This window comes from Berghia stephanieae, chromosome 4, assembly GCF_034508935.2.
Source record: "Berghia stephanieae isolate SIO BIC M18660-M18661 chromosome 4, UCSD_Bste_1.3, whole genome shotgun sequence".
NCBI classification, from domain to species: domain Eukaryota; kingdom Metazoa; phylum Mollusca; class Gastropoda; order Nudibranchia; family Aeolidiidae; genus Berghia; species Berghia stephanieae.
Genome location: NC_088363.1, coordinates 81,305,580 through 81,329,579, shown reverse-complemented (window position 1 = coordinate 81,329,579; position 24,000 = coordinate 81,305,580). Strand labels below are relative to the sequence as shown.

The following is a 24,000-nucleotide window of genomic DNA, read 5'->3' as shown; positions in this document are numbered from 1 at the left end:
GTGTTTATGTATCATTATGTAATTCTAATGTTATCTATTTAGAACGATACATTATGTAAACACAATATCAAATACCATTCGAATTCCTTTTTCTTGTGTGCGGAAATTCCTCTTTCGGCATTGAAATTCCTACGAGTGGTGTCTGAAACTCCTGTGAGCCAAATTTAAAGTTGGCGTCTCTAATAAGATATTTATTATAAGGCAATCGTAGGTATTGCTCGACAATTGGAGAGTAGAGATATAGTCTAGACAGGCGTAAATATACAAACTTTGGCTTTGATGGTCAATTGGAGTGTAGATTAATAGTCTAGATAAACGTACAACCATTCACTGGCGATAAAGATAAAGGGAGTAAATCTGACTCATGAATGAACAACACAAATCAAACGACGTTTCGGCCCTTGGCCTTTTTCAAGTAAACACAGAATACATATATATTTATATTAGATTGTCATAATAATAAAGACGAAAACCATACACTCTTTGGCTTTGATAGACACTTGGAGAGTAGAGAGATAGTCTAGATAGACGCACAACCATACACTCTTTGGCTTTGATAGACACTTGGAGAGTAGAGATATAGTCTAGATAGACGCACAACCATACACTCTTTGGCTTTGATAGACACTTGGAGAGTAGAGAAATAGTCTAGATAGACGAACAACCATACAATCTTTGGCTTTGATAGACACTTGGAAAGTAGAGATATAGTCTAGATAGACGCACACCTACACTATTGCTTTGAAGACACTGAGTAGATATAGTCTAGATGACGCACAACATACACTCTTTGGCTTTGATAGACACTTGGAGAGTAGAGATATAGTTTAGATAGACGCACAACCATACAATCTTTGGCTTTGATAGACACTTGGAGAGTAGAGATATAGTCTAGATAGACGCACAACCATACACTCTTTGGCTTTGATAGACACTTGGAGAGTAGAGATATAGTCTAGATAGACGCACAACCATACATCTTTGGCTTTGATAGACACTTGGAGAGTAGAGATATAGTCTAGATAGACGCACAACCATACACTCTTTGGCTTTGATAGACACTTGGAGAGTAGAGATATAGTCTAGATAGACGCACAACCATACACTCTTTGGCTTTGATAGACACTTGGAGAGTAGAGATATAGTCTAGATAGACGCACAACCATACACTCTTTGGCTTTGATAGACACTTGGAGAGTAGAGATATAGTCTAGATAGACGCACAACCATACACTCTTTGGCTTTGATAGACACTTGGAGAGTAGAGATATAGTCTAGATAGACGCACAACCATACACTATTTGGCATTGATAGACACTGGAGAGTAGAGATATAGTTTAGATAGACGCACAACCATACAATCTTTGGCTTTGATAGACACTTGGAGAGTAGAGATATAGTCTAGATAAATGTATAACCATACACTGGAGATAAAGATAAAGGGAGTAAATCTCACTCATGAATGAACAAATCAAAACAAACGACGTTTCGGCCCTTGGCCTTTTTCAAGTAAACACAGAATACATATATATTTATATTAGATTGTCATAATAATAAAGACGAAAACCATACACTATTTGGCTTTGATAGACACTTGAAGAGAAGAGAGATAGTCTAGTTAGACGTACAACCATACAGTCTTTGGCATTGATAGACACTGGAGAGTAGAGAGATAGTCTAGATAGACGTACAACCATACACTCTTTGGCTTTGATAGACACTTGGAGAGTAGAGAGATAGTCTAGATAGACGTACAACCATACACTCTTTGGCTTTGATAGACACTTGGAGAGTAGAGAGATAGTCTAGATAGACGCACAACCATACACTCTTTGGCTTTGATAGACACTTGGAGAGTAGAGAGATAGTCTAGATAGACGTACAACCATACACTCTTTGGCTTTGATAGACACTTGGAGAGTAGAGAGATAGTCTAGATAGACGTACAACCATACACTCTTTGGCTTTGATAGACACTTGGAGAGTAGAGAGATAGTCTAGATAGACGTACAACCATACACTCTTTGGCTTTGATAGACACTTGGAGAGAAGAGAGATAGTCTAGTTAGACGTACAACCATACAGTCTTTGGCATTGATAGACACTGGAGAGTAGAGATATAGTCTAGATAGACGTACAACCATACACTCTTTGGCTTTGATAGAGTATATATTTAGAGAGAGAGAGACGATATATATATATATATATATATATATATATATATATATATATATATAGAGAGAGAGAGAGAGAGAGAGACGGAGAGGCAGTAAAACAGGCACTGGACAGATGAATTTAGGCATTTTGACATATACAAGAAGTCAAAGTAGGGATAAGGAAAATGGCGGAGGAGGGTGGGGGGGGGGGGGTCTAAGACAGAGACAGAGGGAGAGAGAAAGTTATAGATCGCTTTGAAAATTGTCTGCATGTTCATTCTCTCAACATTTCTTTTGAAAACTATTGTCAGAATCCAAAGACGATAACCGTTACCAACGCCCCTCCAGATATTATTTTTTAAAAGTAGTCCTTCAGAGCCATTTGGTCCGTGGAGCCGGAGTTTATCCCGATTTCTATATCGTGAAACGGACAATAGCAATTGCTTGCTACCCTTTGGATAGGACGCAGATATTAAAGGTCATGACTTACTCCCTTCTTTGATCATAGAACGGTGGCTGGATACCATACAGTGGTAACAATTATCCATTGAGAGGAGGCAAACTGACCATTTGGGAAGGAGGGACCCGGGTACCTGGATTTGTACACTACCCAAAGCTGAAGACCAAGGGAATTCAATATGATGGGTAAGTCTACCGTCTTTAGTCAAATGATTGAAAATCAGGGGGGGGGGGGGCATTTACGGGAGAGAAAAAAAATTCCTTTGCTCCTGTCTCGTTAATCTATCAAGTCGTATATCATTTTTCTTTGTAATGTGCGACTGTGTGGTCTAGTGGTACCGGAAGTTCCTGGGTTCGAGCCTCGCTCGGCGCATAGTTGAGTCCTTTGAAAAGGCTCTTTACTCACATTCTCTTGCTGTACTCGGGTGTAAAATGAGTACCTGGACGTTAGCAGCGTTGACTCTATCGGAAATATTGCAACATCGCCTAATAGGTGAGTCATGACATCGCCTAATTGTTAGGCGTTATTACAATTTTTGCCGACATTATCGACTCTGTTAACGGATAGATCCTCATTTTACACCTGAATACAATGAGAGAATTTGAGTAAAGAGCATTTTCCAAGAACTCAACTATGCGCCGAGCGAGGCTCGAACCCAGGACCTTCCTATCCGAAAGCGAGTGTCATACCACTAAACTACATAGCCGCACAATAAAGCAACCAATAGTACTTCAAATCAAGACCGATGAAAGAATATATGAAATCAACTTTTCTTATTATTTAAAAATCTCATTCTTCATTCTTCCATTGGTTTCATCATACATTTGTAATCGTTACGATTGTAATATTTAATTTTCATTAAAATTGTAACATTTATTTTTCTTAAAAATCGTTACATTTAATTTTCGTTAAAATTGTAACATTTAATTGTCGTTAAAATTGTAACATTTAATATTCTTTTAAATTCTCATGTCAACTATGTCTTGTCAAGCACCATTGAAATTGTATTTATTTATTTATTTATTTATTTATTTATTTATGTATGTATTTATTTATTTATTTATTTATTTATGTATGTATGTATTTATTTATATATTTGTTTATTTAACTATTTACTTATTTATTTATTGTTTCATTTATTATTTGATATTGAATTTTTCTACCATACAGGCCTGACCAGTTCAGAGACAAAAGAATTGATTTTGGGGTTATTTTTAATTTCTAACTTTGTACATTTTTTTATCGCACGTTTAAACAATGACCGTATTTCCATCTTATCTAGACTGATGCATGCAGTCGATTGGTTTCCTACAATAGCAGAGGCTGCTGGGATTGAATATCACGGTAGGTTGTAATCGTATATTAACCATCTCCTTACGACCTATTGCAAAATCGTCACATTTGTTACGACACAATATACATTTTTTCTTATTCAGATTTATTTCGTACATCACAATGTTCTTTGTTTAATTAATAAGAACATAAAGTTGTTTTGTAGAGAGCTTTTTTGAGTTTAAAAAATCAATTTTTCTGCTGTGTAAGCCTGCCAGTTTTGGGAAACTACTGAAAATGATATTTAAGGAGAGAGTTAACCCTCTCCTTCCCAACTATAGGAAGATCTTCACATTTAGTTAAAATATAATAAATTTCTTTATTATTCAAATTTGATTTGTACCTGCAAAAAATTTGAAGAAAAATGTTTGTAAGATTTATCTCAACCTATTGCGATGTGGCCGAATGGTTAAGGCAATGCACTGTGGCCCGGAAGCTCCCGGGTTCGAGACCCGCTTCAGGCACTTTGGGTATTTTTCTTTGAGCAAGATTATCAACCCCCAATTTGCTCACTTGGGTGATTCCTGTTGACACCAGACATCTTGTTTGATGAAATATCTATATTCCTTCATGGAATGCCTAGGCGACGATATCGTTTGGTGTCGTGGCGGAAGGGCATAATTATTTTTTCTTTTGCTTAATTGTAGAGCTTTTTTCCTGAGAACGAAATTATGTCCTTATTGTTTATATATATATATATATATATATATATATATATATATATATATATATATATATATATATATATATGTATATATATATATATATATATATATATATATATATATTTTTTTTTTTTTTTGTGTAGAGTTGATATGACTCGGGGGTCTAGATAGCTCAGTTGGTAGAGCACCCGCTTCACACGCAAAGGGACCGAGATCGATCCCGGGTGCAGTCGAGATTTTTTCTGACCCTCACACCCCCTTCCCCCCCCCCCACCCCCCGTCCACCCAGCAGTGAATGCATAGCTGATTCTGTTAGATTTGATGGGAATTACTTTGCGATAGACTATCGTCCTATCCGAAGTTAAGCAAACTATTGCAATATTCCTTTTCACGCTATAGAAACCGGTATAAACTCCAGCTCCATGGGCCGAATGGCTCTTGAGGACTACTTTTTGATATGACATTTCCCAAAAAATCCAGAAAATTGTCTTTAGTGTATGACATTTCAAGGTTATATTTGGGTTTTTTTGTGTGTGGATACAACTTGTTTAACATAAAACAAATTGGTAACATTTCTTGATACCTTTTTCTTTTTCTTTTTAAAATTGTGTCATCTACAATAACAATCACCATCTGGGAAATCAAAGTCTAATAATGTTGAAAATTTTATTTAAAAAAAAATTTCAGCAATGGCGGCATCTCACGATTTGGTATGGGGGGGTGTCATTATATTGTTTTGTTAATTAATGCCTCAAGGTTTGGATTATAAGACTCAAGAATATAATATATATTACATTTACTTTTAGATTATATGAATTATATATATATATATATATATATATATATATATATATATATATATATATATAATAAAAGTCTTTCACTTTCACTTCCTGATGAGAGCGAATGCTGGAAACAATATTGAGGAAGTTGATCATAATTATACTTGAAATATTATATATATATATATATATATATATATATATATATATATATATATATATATTGATTTTCAATTGGACAGACCCAGAGGCAGATGGCGTGAGTCAGTGGACATCAATCATCAGCCAGTCGCAATCCAAAAGAAACGAGTTGGTCTACAACTTGGATTTTCTCGGAATTGCATTGGAAGGGCGATCAGCCATACGGTACGCACGGGGAAAACCCAAACGTTGATTATTTTGTTTGTTAGTAAAATGTTATGAAATGAATGAAATGAAATTCTATTTATTCATCCCAATGGAGATATTAGTTTCTAGGGTCTATTCCAAGAGAATACTGGAATACCCCAGGCATCAGCCGCAATGCAGCGCCGCAAATTGAGCTAGGGTGAGGTGACTTGTTTAAGGTCACACAGCGCAGCGGCGGGTGATCGAACTCGGTACCTTTCGGGTACAAAGCAAAGAATGTACCGCTAAGCCACTCTGCTCCCTTGTATATCTGTATATATATAGTTAAAGATATTTATCAAATAATATATAAAGTGTTGCTATTGGTTCTTGGTTGTATATTTATACATATTAATATATATATATATATATATATATATATATATATATATATATATATATATATATATATATATATATATATATATATATATATATATACATATATATATATATATATATATATATATATATATATTATATATATATATTATATATATATATATATATATATATATATATATATATATATATATATATATGTATACATTGTCGCCATAGATTCTCAACTTTGTGTTTATACATTTTCATGCATGCATGCCACGTCTGTAAACGAATTTCCATTTTTTGGATGAATAAAGTATTTATTATTATCATTATTATTATTATTATTATTATTATTATTATTATTATTATTATTATTATTATTATTATTATTATTATTATTATTATTATTATTGGGTTATTCTGCTTATTATTCATATTGGTAATGATTCTCATTACATTTATTATCTCCTCATTGCTAATTTATCAATAAACATAAATCACAAATATTCTTATTTCAATAACAATTCTCCACGCTGCCTTGAGATATGAAACTCGCTTTCGGATCGGAAGGTCCTGGGTTAGAGCCTCACTCGGTGAATAGGTTCAGTCCTTGGAAAAGGCTCTTTACTCACATTCTTACACCGTACTCAGGTGTAAAACGAGTACCTGGTCGTTAACAGCGTTATCTTTGTCCGAAAAATTATAATATCGCCTAACAGGCGTCATGTCCCGTCCTACTTGTTAAATGTTGCTGTTGACCAGGGACCCCTTGTAAAGCGCTTCGAGCACATTTAGTGGATATTAACTTATATAGAAGCTCAATTTTTTTTTTTTTTTGGTCAAGGACAGCTAGTAAAGCGCTTTGAGCCAATATATATATATATATATATTATATATATATATATATATATATATATATATATATATATATATTCAACACAGCGTAGATGACTACAAGCTTATTGAAGGGTTTCCTGGCTTGTACGAAGGCTGGTACAAACCGGACACTGCGTGGCGAAGAGATGTGCCCAATACGGACTACAGTGATGGCGATGACATGGCCTTGAGAATGGACAAGATGTGGATTAACTTCAAAGGTCTCTTCAACTTGAAGGGTAGGAGATGTTTTTTTTTCCAGATCGCTATAAAATGGTTTAAAGACTTATTAGACGATTAATTAACAATATTAATAGTAATATATAATAATAATAATAATAATAATAATAATAATATAATAATAATAATAATAATAATAATAATAATAATAATAATAATAATGATAATAATAATGATGATAACAACAACAACAACAACAAGAACAACAACAACAACAACAACAACAACAACAACAAAAATAATAATAATAATAATCATAATTATAATAATAATAATTATAATAATAATATAATAATAATAATAATAATAATAATAATAATAATATAATAATAATAATAATAATAATAATATAATAATAATAAAATAATATTGTATATTTAGTATAGTGCTTTCTATGCAATTTCATCTCAAAGCGCTTTACAATGAAACTACAATTCATTGAATAATAATAAAATTATAAAACACAGGATAACTAGCGTGTCACAAATTACATGATTATAATATAAGACCTATGAGTAAAAGTATTTTTTCGAATAGGAATATTTTAAGATGGGCTTTGAATGTTTCCATTGTTTACTTTTCTCTGATCTGCCTGGGCAGAGCGTTCCAGACTTTTGGGCCAAAATAATCGAAAGAGCGATTACCGAAAGTATATTACATAGCAGCGTTAATATTAAAATGGGGCAAAAATCCCTGGTGAATCATTTACAAAACCAAAGGTGTTTTAAAGGAAAGTTGTAATAATGACAACATATTTAAACAAACTGAAAAGCTTGTCGGATTGTCTTGTTAGATTTTCTGATCTTTTTTTTTTCCACTCTGAACCCTACGATCTAGAGGCTGTGGTCAGTATGTATGTATGAGTTTCATTGTACATTAGTTCTTCTTCTTCTTCTAGGTTCCATGCCTGGTCCAGGCTTCGGATACTGCATGAATTATCTCTCTCCATTCCTCCCTGTCTCTTGCCTTTTCAAACAGCTCTTGGATTGTTAGGCTGGTGAAGCCCTTCAGTTGGTCTATGAGTGTTTTTCTTTGTCTCCCCGGGCGCGTTTACCAGGTATTTTTCCACAACTTGCCAGGTATTCATTCTTATCTTTCCTTACTATGTGTCCGAAAAAGGATAGTTGTCGATCCACTATTAAGGGCATTAGTTTCCTTTGTTGGTATGTTTGTTTTAGCACTTCTTCGTTCGTTTTGTGTGCAGTATACGATATTCTCTGCATCCTTCTCAAGCACCACATTTCAAAAGCTTCAATGTTCTTTTGTGTTTCTGCATTTGTAGTCCAGCTTTCGCATCCGTATAACAAGATTGGCCACACGTAGCACTTCAAGACTCGGAATCTAATCCCGAACGACATCTGTTTGTTTTTCAAAATGTTTCCCAGGTCCATGAAGGCCTGTTTGGCTTGAGTTATTCTTGCTCGTATGTCTCGGTTACATCTTCCATCTGTTGTCACTATTGAACCTAGGTATTTAAAACTTTCTACGTTGGTAAGTTGCTCGCCGTGAATCGTTATATTGCAGGTGTTGTTGTTTTCGGGGTTTTTCTGTATTACCATGCATTCCGTTTTGGTGATATTCACTTCCATTCCCTTGGCTTCACTATCTACTACCACTTTGTCAACAATCTTTTGAAGTTGGATTTCTGATGTTGCAATGAGTACCGTATCGTCTGCGTATCTTATATTATTTATGTTGTGACCTCCCACTTTTATTCCCTCCATATTATTTATGCCCCTCATGATTGTTTCTTGGTATAGATTAAACAGATCTGGTGAGGCAACACACCCTTGACGGACTCCTTTCTTAATAGGAATGGAATTTCCTGTAGAGTTTCCGATTTTGATAGATGCCTGCTGGGTGTAGTATAATGTTTGCATGAGTCTGAGGTCTTTCTCATCAGCGCCAATGGAGTGCAGTTGTTTTAGTATTTCTTCGTGGCGTACTCTATCAAAAGCTTTTTTGTAGTCGACAAAACAGAGGTATAGTGGGGTCTGAACCTGTATAGCTCTTTCACTTAAAACACGGAGGAGGTATATTGCGTTCCTTGTCCCTCTGTCAGGTTGGAATCCATATTGTTCTTCTGCGATTTCGGGGTTAATCTTATTCCTTAGCCTGTTGATAATTATACGCAACAGTATTTTGTTGATGTGGCTTATTAAACTTATAGTTCTAAAATTTTCGCATCTGACTGCACCTGCTTTCTTTGGTATTGCTATGAAAATAGAGTTACAGAGATCTTCTGGAATTTTCCCAGTATTGTATATATTGTTGAATAATATGTGAAGTTCATCAATTGCTAGATCTCCTAGGCTTTTTAATACCTCTACAGATATTTCATCAGGGCCTGTTGCTTTACCATCCCTCATTCGTTCCATGGCATGTTCAATTTCACTTTTGGTGATGTTTGGTCCGCTTAATGGTTCTTTGAATTTCAGTGGTGGTTCATTTCTATTTGGATCATTGTACAGTTCGCCTATGTATTCTACCCATCGGCTTTCTATATGTTGTTCTTCAAATAGCAGTTCCCCTTGTTTGTTTTGGATACAACTTCCTGCTGCTTTGCTTTTCCTTTTCCCTGATAGTTCTTTTATTCTTTGGTGAGCTTGTTGGGGGTTGGGTTTGTATTCTCTTTCGATTTCGCAGCATTTCCAGTCTAGATAGTTCTCGTGTGCCTCGATGCATTTGGATTTAATGTGGTTGTTCAATGTTTGGTATTCTGCAGACCCTCTGTTGCATTTTCGTCTTTCTTCAAATAGGTTTAGAATTTCATTTGTCATCCATTCCTTTTTGCTGTTTATTTGAGCTATTGGTAAATGCTTTTCTGCAGTTGCTTTGACACACTTTTGGAATATATCAAATTGTTTTTCACATTTTTCATTATCAGGTTCACTTTGGCTTTGTATCATGAGTGCATTTTCAAATTCTTCTCTCATTTTTGTTTGTATGCCATTGTCTTTGCATAACCTGTAATCCCTCTTTATTCTACCAGCTGTTCTCTGAATAGCTTTAAACTTTATCCTTATTGTACAAACAACTGGGACATGGTCACTGTCTACATCGGCGCCTGGGTAGGTTTTGCAATTTAATATGCCATTTCTGAATCTTGATGATACTGCTATAAAGTCTATCTGGTTCCTTGCTCTGTCCCTGGTGATTGTCATGTCCAGGTTCTTCTTGGGTGTTGTTGAAACCAGGTGTTTGAAATCATTAATTTATTTGTTCTACACCAATCTGCCCAGATGTTTCCTCGTTCATTTCTGTCTCCGAGTCCATGTGGTCCGATTATGTCACCATCTCTGCCTCTGCCAATCTTAGCATTTAGGTCCCCATTACCATAAGGACTTCTTGTGATTTACACATTCGTTTTGCTTTGTCTAGTGAATGGTAAAACTCTGTCATATCTGCATCTGTCGCCTCTTCTGTTGGTGCATAAACTTGAATAATATTGGTGTCAACTACAGGTCCTCTTAGCTTAACCAGCAAAACTCTGTCTGAGATTGCTACGTGCCCTTTGTAAAATTTGGTTGATTTTTGGTCTAAGATCATCCCTACTCCTTTTTGGAAAGAGGTTCCACCACTCCATATGATCTTATATGTCATGTTGTTTTCTTGTTTTGACATGGTTCCCTGCTCTTTCCATCTCATCTCTGCCAGGCCAAGAATATTTATTTGGAGCCGTTTCATTTCTTTCAGAATGTTGTTTAGTTTTCCTTTTTGGGCACAGGTCCTGACATTCCATGTCCCAATTTTGGTTTTGTCACATTTGTTAAATTTATTTCGCCTAGTAACTGGCTGACGGTTCGGTGTGACCTGACGAACATCACGCTCCCAACCGAGCGAGGCAGCAGTCTTCCGTGAAAACATGCTCCCCTTTACGCTGTCACCGTTTAACTTTTTGGACTTATTCATGCAGTTAACTCGGCAAAGTTACAAGAATGGTTTGCCATTGCCTATTCTTGTCGCCCTCTGCAGTTGGCCAGCTTGACCTGTTACCGTTCGACACCACGAGGAGGTTGCAGTAGGGCTTGATGATGATCTATCTTTGCAGACTTGGCATCATCCATTTGTCGAACGTACATTAGTACGGCACCAATAAGGTGCTATTCTACACCAGCATAAAAGTGTCACGGTCATAGGGTTTTGTTTTTGTTTTTGGGGATTTTTTTTTTGTATTAAAGTTTTCACAAGATTAAATGATTCGAAATGCTTTTTTAAAATTGTGAAATGCTGAAAATGGACAATTTCATTTCTTCTGATTTTTCTATTTCCACTTTCTCTGCTTTTCCTTTTGACGTTACTAAAAGATTAACTTTTATTCTTACTTCTTTTTTATATTTCATTTACTAAATTGCTTTATAGAATTATGTAAATACAATATTTTGTAACGTTTAAAAAAAATTCATTCTTGTAACTCACATTTGTGAAACCAATTTCCTTATGGGTGAGTAAAGTTTGTTTCTGGGTGGGGTCTTTGACCTCCCAAGATGGAAAGGAGGTCACACTGTGTCTTTTATCCTCTGTATCTCTTTTCCGAGTTGCTTTCTGGAATGAGATTACTCAGTTTTGTCCTAGCCCTAGCCGGAGTCTTCTGCTTAGAGTGAAATAGTCAAATGCAAAGTTATAGTTCTGGGAGATTATATTTACTATTACATTTTTTAGCTTTAGATTTATAATGGTTTGTAAAGATTTGAGTGTATTCTTCTTAGTGGGATCCTGTGCTTGTGACTGGATGAAATTTTTAGGTGATCTCAAACTAAGCCCACTGATAGCATTTCCTAGGTATCTACATCTGTTCTTTATTTGAACCAATTCCCCTTTGTCTTACTTTTTCTCGTGTGCTTTCGATTCCAAAACTACACAATTTGACTATCCCATGTTCTTCCTTTTGACCTAAATATGTTGCAAACGCCGTAAAACTCTGAAAAACAAAAACAAAACAATAGTTTGTTTATTATTTATTTGATTAATAATTTGGATCATTATCTAGATAAAAGTTGCGTAATGGGGTGAGGATGTCTTTATGAGAGTGTAAAGTTTTAAATACAAAGAGATTTGTTGGATCAACATACAGCTTGTAATTTTTGTGTGGCTATGCGGTCTTGTGGTATCGGATCGGAAGGTCCTGGGTTCGTGCCTCGCTCGGCGCATAGTTGAGTCCTTGGAAAAGACTCTTTACTTACATTCTCTCACCATACTCAGGTGTAAAACGACGTCAACAGCGTTGTCTCTGTCCGAAGAAAATGTAATATCGCCTACAGGCCCCGTCCTAAATATTAAGTTTTGCTGTTGGTCCGGGACCCCTTGTAAAGCGCTTTGAGCACGCTTAGTGGATATTGCTCTGTATAAAAGCTCATTAAAAACAAAACAAAACAAGTTTTTACAAGAATTTAAAGTTTTAAATTCAAAGTGATTTGTTGGATCAACATACAAATTGTAATTTTTGTTTGATAAGAAGTGAGATCCGATTTCTAACAACGAGTAATTTGTCTTTCAGATGACCCATATGAAAGGAACAACCTTTATAATTCCAGGCCAGATATTGTTTCCAAGCTCAAGTCAAGGTTAAATCATTACATTTCTAAAATGGTGCCAGCGAACTACCCCCCACGTGACCCAGCCGCTGATCCGAAAAACTTTGGGGGTGCCTGGACACCTGGTTGGTGTTAGCAAGAGGATTTGGCTACAAACGAATCAGAAAAAGCCGCTTTGTCGGAAATTTCCGGCATGCCGGAAATTAGAAGTGTGGCCAGATGTTTGCCAGATGTTTTCAAATAAGAAATCCGGAGGGAAAAATATATTATATTATTTTTTAATGGAATTTATTCTATAATATGGATGAAGGGCCTTACAAAATGTCCATTTGGTGAAGAAATTCGATTTTTTAAAGATAAATCAGTAAAGACGTACAGGGAAATCTTATCTGTGTAAAATACAGTTTTCATTTTGGAAATCATTTAATTAGGGACAAAGTTACGGCTATTTCAGCACGGGGATGTTGAAGGATGATATTGGGTTAGCAGCATTTCAAACAGTATCCGAACCAGAGATTGGAGGTGGTCCAGTCATGTCTGCATGATACCAGTCAACTGTATGCCGAGAGGAGAGCTACATTCGGCTGGACTCCACAAGGGAAAAGAAACTGAGGTAGACCTGAGAATAAATGGAGAAGAACTGTACATGGAGAACTAAAAGGAAAGGTCTCAGCCTAAGGATCAGAAAAGAGAGTGGAGCAGGCACTTATGTTGATAATAACAAGAAATGAAGTGAGTAGGAAAGTACCAGATGACAACAGAGAATAAAAACTTCGCGGCGGAGATGGGGGCTCGAATCCGCGACCTTACTTCATGTACGACAACTCCGCCTGGCCGGGGAGATCGTGACTCTATCGTAAAAGCTATCCACGACCCCAACTCCGTACCATTAAGGTCGGGGGCTCGAACCACCATCCCCGCCGCGAAATTTCTATTCTCTGTTGTCTTCTGGCACTTTTCTACTCACTTCATTTCTTGCAGCCTAAGGATCCCAACTCATGCAGCGAATGACGGAGAACTTAGGGGGTCACTTGCTGTTGCCACAAGCACCCATTCTGGTGCAGAGAGGATTAAGTAAAAGAATGAATGGTTGTATAAAAATAGAATATTTTTTTAAAACGTATTTTGCTCATAGCTCGTAAACATCGAGCGCCTTTAATCAGACAATCACACATGTTACTCTTTAATTGTAAATCATAACTAATATTCGTATATTATTTAGATTGGATTTGCTTCTAGTAGTTTATCCAAACTCATCATTTTCTCCAAGAGTACCGAATCTCCAAGGGACTCAGACTTCCGTTCATTGAAGCTCAAGTCAAATTGTTTTTATTTTTGGTGCTCTGAAAACATGTTGGTCTACTGCAGGGTTGCCCGAATAATTTTGAAGAAAAAAAAGTCACAGAAAAAAGCCAAGGTGTCTGAAAATCGTGAAATTTTCCCTAGCGTCACTTTTCTCTGTTAGTAAAAAAATGCGCATCAAAATAGAAATGTCTTAATTGCGATGTGTATAGTTTCTTGATTTAAAAAAAAAAAAAAATGATCTCTTCTTCACAGGTCAAGGGTGAAAATTTGTATATTTTGTGAAATTAACATTGCAATGCCTATGAAATAAGTGAAATTTTAAAAATTGAAAGATTTAATATAGATAGATTCCCTTCATGTATTTTGACATTTCTAGTTTATTTCAATAATATAAGTGTATCTCTTTTTTTCTCTAGTAAATAATGTTATAGATGATAAATAAATACATTCTCTTTATTCATCCCCAAGGGGAAATTTATCTTTAGGGTCTATTCCAAGATAGGACTAGAATAACCCAGGCTTCAGCCGCAGTGCAGCGCCGCAAAGGGAGCTCGGGCGAGGTGACTTGCTCAGTCCACACAACGAGGCGGGAAGTCGAACTCGGCACCTTTTGGGTACGAAGCAAAGACCGTACCGCTGAGCCACGCTGCCTCATGGTAACCATGTACCAATTTGTTTATTCGTAAATGTATCGAATCATCCTTTTTCCGAGTACTTAATGGATGGCAATTTCAAACACTTCGATACTGTAATCGCTTTATTCTCGCACAATCTCGGGAGAAGCCAAAAAACATGCAAAAATCTAAGTGTGCCGGAATGCGATGATCAATACGTACTTTGTTCTTCAAGTATTATATCCTGACTTGCTTCCCTTATCAGCAATATCGCTTGTAGGGGAGTGTTGACTGGTTTTCTGGCATTATGCGCTCAGTTTAATTTCTATTGTGTGTGTGTGTGTGTGTGGGTGTGTGTGTGTGTGTCTGTGTGGGTGTGTTTGTGTGTTTTCTTTTTATATTATTTTTTCCCTTCTTTACTCCAACACGACAAGCTGTAAGTCTCCTGTGATTATATTATGCGGCCACAAACTGCTGAGTACGTATCTGTTGGCAAAGACTGTATCTACTCCATGTAACCCAATCCGTTTGAACCGAAGTGTACACAATACAGGTCTGACATCCGAATCCACTTATGGGCCTAGTTTAACATTGTTGTAATGGACAATATTTTGCGGCAATTTTTTTCCCCCCTGCTTAACGTATAGGCCTACAATTGATATAATAACGTCACACCAATAATACAGTATTCATTTGTTATACAGTATTAACAGTTTACACAATCACTCTGTTGCTTTTGATCCAATATATTATTCTAATGCCTTGATGCAATATTTTATTTTTTTGCTTAAACCAAAACAAATAAAGGTCACAATTTTTTTTTTTTACTTTACTAGCTTTTAAATTGTTTTGAGTGTGGCTTTCCTCTTCAATTTCTATAATGCTGAGATCCGGGGGCTGGAGATAAGTCTAATATGTACTTACTATACTTAAATGTTACTAGGTGAATGCTTTATCACTGTTTCTGTCCCTTAGCTGTGTCAGACACAGTGATAACTCCTAAGAGGACAGCACACATGAAAAATATCATTGGGGGTGGGAGGAGGGGGGTAGGGGCGCTTTATAATTTATACGATTGAACAAAACTCACAAAAGCAAACAAGTCATTATTGCAAGCCACAAAACTGAGACGCTAGCCCTGCGTGAAAAGGTTTTTGTACTAATTATTCTTTGTCCGCCAATCAAGGGACTGGATTTTGGTAGATAATGCATTCATTTGATTATAATAAACGACACAATGTAGCAAATTTTCACACTCGGTTTCCCGGGAATGTGGAATGTGGTTCATTTCTCTAGAGTGTCTTACACTTGGTTTTGACTTGTCCCTGGAGTCAATAGATAGTTCGAAGATGACGTCACTCAGGCCTTTGTTATTGTTTTTGCCATCCGCGTTTGTGAATTGTTCTCACTAAACTGTATTAACCAGACTATAAAAGTTCATGGTTACACAGAATTTGTGTGTTGGTCCGTTATACTTCCGGATGGCAATGTTGTGAACTCCTTGGCCAAGCGCATTCTATCTATTGCAATCAGGGCTTGTGTTCATGAACGCGGACTAGCGCTTAGTCTTTCGTCTCTGACTATCTCTGACTTTAGTCAAGGACTTGAAAAAATCGGACTTCATATGAGCTGACTAAGCAAGTCCCAGACTAAAATCAAGGTACCTTCGGACTAAGTTTGGCCAAGTTTTAGTCAGTTGCTGAGGCTGGACTCCAAGCTTAGTCTGAGACTAGTTACTAGGATACACCACAGCGTCGACAAGATAGCAGCTATTTTTAGAGTGAGGGAGCTTCGATTCGGAAGGTAAATACCTCGGATACGAATGGCAAAGGCAAAAAGTGTCCTGTTGCTATTGATAGAATGCGCTTGGTCAAGGAGTTCACAACATTGCCATCCGGAAGTATAACGGACCAACACACAAACTCTGTGTAACCATGAACTTTTATAGTCTGGTTAATACAGTTTAGTGAGAACATCTCACAAACGCGGATGGCAAAAACAATAACAAAGGCCTGAGTGACGTCATCTGCATACTATCTATTGACACTGGCTTTAAAAAACTATAAAATAAGACCAGATCGTCGATAGGACACAGTTTTCTGAGTTAAAACAAGAAGAAACAACGTAGTCGACTCGCGAGTTGTGAGTAAACGGGGACTAGAAATCGAACAAACAAACAAAAACAATATGCTAGTTGCACTATTTATAGATAGAATGCGCTTGGCCAAGGAGTTCACAACATTGCCATCCGGAAGTATAACGGACCAACACACAAACTCTGTGTAACCATGAACTTTTATAGTCTGGTTAATACAGTTTAGTGAGAACAACTCACAAACGCGGATGGCAAAAACAATAACAAAGACCTGAGTGACGTCATCTGCATACTATCTATAGAGCTTTATTTTCAACGACACATCAGAGGAAAACTACCAACGTCTGTCATCGTACATTTTCGACACCGTGCTTATCTATCTAACTTTACAACTTTTGTGTGTTATCGGTTGCACTTTAATCAGTTTGACGTAATGATCACAGGGCTTGTTTTGTCTTGTAATGCTGATAATGATAGGGATATTTTTATAAAATGATATAAGTCCCATCGTCTCGAAACGGTATTATGTTCATGCAGTTTAAAATAAAATAAGTAGTCCCTTAGAGCAATTTGACCCGTGGAGCCGGAGTTTATCCCGGTTTTTATAGCGTGAAAGGGACAACAGCAATTGCTTGCTATCCTTTGGATATGCCGTAGGTCTATTGCAAAGTACTTTCCACCAAATCTAACAGTCTCAGCTACCCCATTCACTGCTGGGTGGACAGGGGGGGTCCAAAAAATATAATCTCGACTGCACCCGGGATTGACCTCGGTCCCTTTACGTCGACGCGAGTGCTCTACCAACTGAGCAGTTTCGATTTACAACTATTGAATTTATAGCCAGAAACAGGGGGCAGCTTGGCTCAGGAGTTCGGTCATTGTTTCGTACCCAGAAGGTACCGAGTTCGACCATCCGCCGCTACGCTGTGTGGCCTTGAGCAAGTCACCTCGCCCTAGCTCAATTTGCAGCGCTGCTCTCTGCTGCTGACGCCTGGGTTATTCCAGTCCAGTCTTCCCTTTGAATAAACCCAGAGACAAATTTCCCATATACGGAGTGAATAAAGGGATTAAAAAAAAAGTTTTAAACAAGAGGTTTGTAAAACCCTTAAAAACAAACAAACAAATAAATCACGCCTAGACAATACCTGATCGAGACGATTGGTCACATGAAACACACACACACACACATACACACACACATACACACACATACACACACACACACACACTCACAAAACACCTAGATGGTGTGAAGCAGTACAAGCATTGTCGGTGTATGAAGGTTACTGATAGAATGTGTTCATTATACATTGCGTTGTGTTCATTGGAGATAATGAATATGATAGTAGATTTTTGTACGTTAGGCAAATGATAGTTTTGACCTGATAGACAGGGTGTTTGTATTATACATTCTATCTATATCAAAGGATTTGCTTCTGTGGTTTGTCAACGTGTGAGTCAAAATGGAATTAATAATAGATAAATAAATATTTTGATGATTGATTGATGAACATAATGATAAATTGATATATTTTTGATTTGAAACACACACACACATACACACACATACACTACACGCATACTACACGCAAAATACATGTACACTCACGCCCTCGCACGCACATTTTGTGACCCATGGAGCCAGAGTTTATCCCGGTTTCAATAGCTTTAAACAAATTATAGCAATTCGCTTGCTACCCTTTGGATAGGACGCTAGCCTAGCCTATTGCAAAGTACAATCCGCTAGATCTAATATTATAATCAGCTACCCAATCACTGCTGGGTAGACCAGAGGGGGAGGGAGGGATAGCTAGGTCGGAGGTCGGGGGGTCGATCTGAAACAAATACAAAATCTCGACATCACCAGTGATCGGTCTCTGCCCCTTCATGCTTGAAGTTTGAAGCCGGTGTTCTTTCTAGCAAAACTAACTGCTATTGCAATAGTCCGGCGGCCAATTCAAAAGGTGGCAAGCAATTGCTGATAATCTGTTTCACGCTTCCAAAACATGAATGAACGCTGTTTCTATGGACCTTGTGGTCACAGCAGGTATCTGCGATTGACTGCCGGGTCCGGTCTTCCCCATAAACCTGTATAACACACCCGTGTAGTCATAAATCATAATGTTGGCAGAGCTATCTACGAGTATTTACAATGTTTTAACGTTACATATAGATAATACGCGCTTGGCTAAGAAGCTCACAACATTGCCACCCGGAAGTATAACGGACCAACACACAAAACTATGTGTAAACTTGAACGTTTATAGTCTGGTTAATACAGTTTAGTGAGAATTACTCATAAACGCGGATGGCAAAAAGCAATAACAAAGACATGAGTGACGTCAACTTCGAACTATCTATAGATAGAATGCGCTTGGCCAAGGAGTTCACAACATTGCCATCCGGAAGTATAACGGACCAACACACAAACTCTGTGTAACCATGAACTTTTATAGTCTGGTTAATACGGTTTAGTGAGAACAACTCACAAACGCGGATGGCAAAAACAATAACAAAGGCCTGAGTGACGTCATCTGCATACTATCTATAGATAGTCTTAGATTTTACAATGTCATCCTCGGCTTTCGTCAATCTCGTATTGTTTGTACGCGACGCGTATTTATTTGCAGGTCTGATAACCTAAACTTCTATGGGGCCATTGTTGTAACGGTAAATGCTCTCAATTCAACGTAAAAAATGATTTTAACTCATAGGATAATATGTATGTAATATCCTTCACTATGCACAGTGTCGATACTTTACTTCCAGATGGCAATGTTGTGAGTTTCATAGCCAAGCGCATACTATCTATAAGGTCATGGCCGCCCATAGAGAATAGTCTGTGTGGCCGCCTGCCCAAGAATCATCTTATTTAGTAGTCCATTAGAGCCATCAAGTATCAAGCCCTTAGAGCCGGAGTTTATCCCGGTTTCTATAGCATGAAGCGGACGATAGCAATTGCTTTTTCCCTTTCGGATAGGACGCTAGTATCTAGTAAATTCCGCCAGATCTAACAGACCCAGTTACCCGATCAATGCTGGGGGGTCGGTAGAAACAAATCTAGACATCACCTAGTATCGATCTCGGTCCCTTTACGTGTAAAGCGAGTGCTCTACCAACTGAGATATCGAGACCTGTAGGACAGGGTGGCTCAGTGGTACAGTCTTTGCTTCGTACCCGAAAGGTACCGAGTTCAACAACCCGCTACGTTGTGTAGCCTTGAGCAAGTCACCTCGCCCTAGCTTAGTTTGCGGCGCTGCACTGCTGCTGACGCCTGGGTTATTCCGGTCTTCCCTTGGAATTGACCCTAGAGAAAAATTTCCCCTATGGGGTGAATAAAGGGAATTTTTTTTGTACCCAATCAATGCTGGGGGGGGGGGGGGGGGGGGGGTGTCAGTTGAAAAAAAATCTAGACATCACCTAGTATAGATAGTATGCGCTTGGCTAAGAAGCTCATAACATTGCATCCGGAAGTATAACGGACCAACACACAAAACTGTGTATCCATGAACGCTTATAGTCAGTTTAATAGTTTAGTGAGCATTACTCATAAACGCGGATGGCAAAAAAAACAATAACGAAGACCAGACTGACATCATCTTCGAACTATCTATAGATCTCGGTCCCTTTGCGTGTAAAACGAGTGCTCTACCAACTGATATCGAGACCTCCAATCATTACATTCTTGCCGTACTCTGGAAAAACCCAAATTAAAAAATTTGGCCAGAAAACACGTCCTTCAAATATCCATCGATTAAAATTACCCTAACTTTTGCAAAAACTCTCAAACCTGGGATTTCGCGAAGTCTTCCTTAAAGTCCTAGATTTGAGAGTTTTTGCCAAGATGAAGGTCATCTAAATCGATCGATAGTATTTGAAGGACGAGTTTTCTGGCCAAATTTCAAAATATGGGTTTTTACAGAGTATGGCATATTTGGTAATGAAATTCTATGGATTTCTTATATATATTTTTAAAAATTGAGCTTTATATAGCGCAATATTCACTAAATGTGCTCAAAGCGCTTTACAAGGGGTCCCTGGTCAACAGCAACATTTAACATAAAGGACGGGAAATGCCGTCTATTAGGCGATATTAAAATTTTTCGGACAAAGACAACGCTGTTAACGGCCGGGTACTCATTTTACACCTGAGTACGGTGAGAGAATGTGAGTAAAGAGCCTTTTCCAAGGACTCAACTATGCGCCGAGCGCGAGGCTCGAACCCAGGACCTTCCGATCCGAAAGCGAGTGTCATACCACTAGACCACAAACCATACCTAATTATTGCCGTAACAAACCCACTTACTAAACAGTGGTCTACACAATCTAATCGGTCTGCACATTCATATTTCCATTATTTAACGACAGTTGAGTCGGATACCTCATAACACTAAACTGTGCGGCTCTTAAAAGAATAAACATTTTGAAATTAAAAAGTTGGCAATTTTAAACCAGGGTCTCTTTTTTTCGTCTCCCCTTAATCAGTTAACTGTCGTACTCTGGAAAAAAACACGTATTTAAACATTTGGCCCGAAAACTCGTCCTCCAAATATCAATCGATAAATTATCCCTCATCTTGACAAAAAAAAATATATTAAAGTCCCAGGTTTGTTCTAGAGTTTTTTGGGGTTTTTTTGTTGTTGCCATGATTAGGCTAATTTAAATTGATCGAATTGACGAGTAAACTGGTCAAATTTTTAGATACACATCTTTCCAGGGCGCGGCAGTTGACTGCTTAATCTGAGGATCTGCGTGTCGCAACAATTGTGTGTGTTTTCATCTTCCTTTTCTCTTTTATTTTCTATTTCTTGATGCGGCTATGTGGTCTAGTGGTATGACACTCGCTTTCGGGTCGGAAGGTCCTGGGTACGAGCCTCGCTCGGCACATAGTTCAGTTCTTAGAAAAGACTCTTTACTCACATTCTCTCACCGTATTCAGGTGTAAAATGAGTACATGGCCGTTAAAAGCGTTGTCTTTGTCCGAAAAATTGTAACATCGCCTAACAGGCGGCATGTCTCGTCCTCCATGTTAAATGATGCTGTTGACCAGGGACCCCTTGTAAAGCGCTTTGAGCACACTTAGTGGATATTGCCCTATATAAAAGCTCACTTTAACAAAAAGTATTTTTTTTCAATCTAGACGTTTACAAGTGGGTGGATTTTTTTTTGTAAATAAAATGAGCAACAGGTGAAGGCACTGTTAGGTAGCTGTACATTCGCCTATTTAATTTTATCGCAGGCCATTCATCCAATATGTGCACATCAACGTTAAGTCAATAAGATACGAGGGAGATGAGGGAGTAGAGAAAGTGTCACAGCGAGTGACAATCGTGTGTGTGTTTGTGTGTGTGTTGTCGGCAGTTTGAAATTTGAGTTCCTTTTCCTTCTGTAAAGTTAGTTGAGACTGTGTGGCTCACTCAATGATGTATTGAATAGCTAGTTTATTCAGATTTGTTTTGTTTTGATTTTAGAAACAGCCCACGTTAGTCGTGAGCTAATAAATAAATTTACAAAGTGTTTCGTGTGGATAACAATCGGTGATCAGTGAACCGTGTGTGTACACACAATACACAAGTGTGTAGTGATAGTATTGAGTGTGTCACAACTACAACGTGTTTCGTGTGTATCACATGTAATGTGTATCTATAGTATAGGATAGTTTACCACTCTACAAGTCTGTACACAAGGTCAGCTGTTTCGTCCAGTTATTTTTGTGTGCTGTGACAGGACGTTCATATTATATTGACACAGGTAAGTGGAAATTATTTATCTAGACGTCTAGTTGTTAGCTATAGTTTTATGATATCTTGTTTATTGTTCTATTATTTCCCACTATGAATAATTGTTGGTCCATAATCCATAAGTGTGGCTATGTGGTCTAGCGGATCGGAAGGTCCTGGCTTCGAGTCCCGAGCAGTGCATAAAGTTGAGTCCTTGGGAAAGGCTCTTTACTCAGACATTATCACCGTACTCAGGTGTAAAATGAGTACTTGGCCGTTAACAGCGTTGTCTCTGTCCGTTTGTTGTTGTTGTAATATCGCCTAACACGCGTAATTTCTCGTTCTACATGATAAGTGTTGCTGTCGGCTAGGGACCACAAGGAAAGCGCTTTGAGCGTGTTTATCGCCCTATATAAACGCTCAAGTTTTTTTCATGCATTTCATTATCAGGGAGGCCTTCCGAAAGCTCCTACATCCCAGTATTCTTGTTTTTTTTTTTTTATAATGTTCTACTATGGGGTTTGGGAGGGGGAAAAACTGTTTTTAAAAAAAAAGTCTTCCCTCCTCCCAAACCCCATACTAGAACAAGAATACTGGGGATGTAGGAGCTTTCGGAAGGCTTCCCCATTATCATCATCGTCATTGCCTTTTTCACACTGGGTCAGGGTATAGGCCACAGACAAACAGTTTCCACCCTTCTCTATCCTGAGCTAACTTTTTTTTTTTTATCTCGTCCCATGTCTTATCACTTCTCTGTCCTTCATAAATTCTGTCATTGGAGAAACTCTTCGGTCGTCCAGCCAAGCTAAAAAAAAAAAAAAGAATTTGGGAGGCCTTCCGAAAGCTCCTACATCCCCAGTATTCTTGTTCTAGTAGGGGGTTTGGGAGGGGGGAAACTTTTTTTTATAATGTTCTAGAGGGGGTTTGGGATACTTTTTTAAAAAAAAGTTTCCACCCCTCCCAAACCCCCTACTAGAACATTATAAAAAACAAGAATACTGGGGATGTAGGAGCTTTCGGAAGGCCTCCCAAGAATTTGATTTGTCCGTCTGAGTTTCTGTAACAATTTGAATTTTACGGAAGGGGTGTTAATCTTTCGACAACTCCCAACCTGGAGTAATGTAAAATTATTCTTATCCCTTTCACAGTCTTTCTTTTACATTTTACCAAGATAATTAAAATTGATCTTCTATATAGCGCAATATCCACTAAAAGTGCTCAATGCGCTTTACAAAGTGTCCCTGACCAACAGCAACATGTAACATAAAGAACGAGACATGACGCCTGTTCCGCAATAATACAATTTTTTTTTCCGACAGAGACAACACTGTTAACGGTCAGGTACTCATTGTACACCTGAGTACGGTGAGAGAATGTGAGTAAAGAGTCTTTTCCAAGGACTCAACTATGCGCCGGGCGAGGCTCGAACCCAGGACCTTCCGATCCGAAAGCGAGTGTGATGCCACAAGACCACATAGCCGCACTAAGCTACAAGAAGCTGTGGACT

At 37.7% G+C, this 24,000-nt stretch overlaps 2 protein-coding genes across 5 annotated transcripts in view; both read left to right on the top strand.

The window, feature by feature from the left end:
- The window catches only part of LOC144971361 (arylsulfatase B-like), a 41,395-nt gene extending 27,964 nt beyond the window's left edge, over positions 1-13,431 (top strand). For 2 of the 4 annotated variants that reach the window (XM_078912150.1, XM_078912151.1), the window contains exons 11-15: positions 2,665-2,801; positions 3,899-3,960; positions 5,638-5,761; positions 7,052-7,224; positions 12,723-13,431. In XM_078912150.1, the coding sequence (XP_078768276.1) occupies positions 2,665-2,801; positions 3,899-3,960; positions 5,638-5,761; positions 7,052-7,224; positions 12,723-12,895 (669 nt within the window). In that variant the 3' untranslated portion in view covers positions 12,896-13,431. The remainder of the gene's footprint in view (positions 1-2,664; positions 2,802-3,898; positions 3,961-5,637; positions 5,762-7,051; positions 7,225-12,722) is intronic. The other 2 variants (XM_078912149.1, XM_078912148.1) reach the window with 1 other exon arrangement.
- Positions 13,432-18,037: 4,606 nt separating this feature from the next.
- LOC144971362 (copine family protein 1-like) overlaps positions 18,038-24,000 on the top strand; it is a 46,454-nt gene continuing 40,491 nt past the window's right edge. The window contains exons 1-2 of the transcript XR_013645122.1: positions 18,038-18,226; positions 22,245-22,524. The gene's annotated coding sequence lies outside the window, so the exon portion shown is untranslated. The remainder of the gene's footprint in view (positions 18,227-22,244; positions 22,525-24,000) is intronic.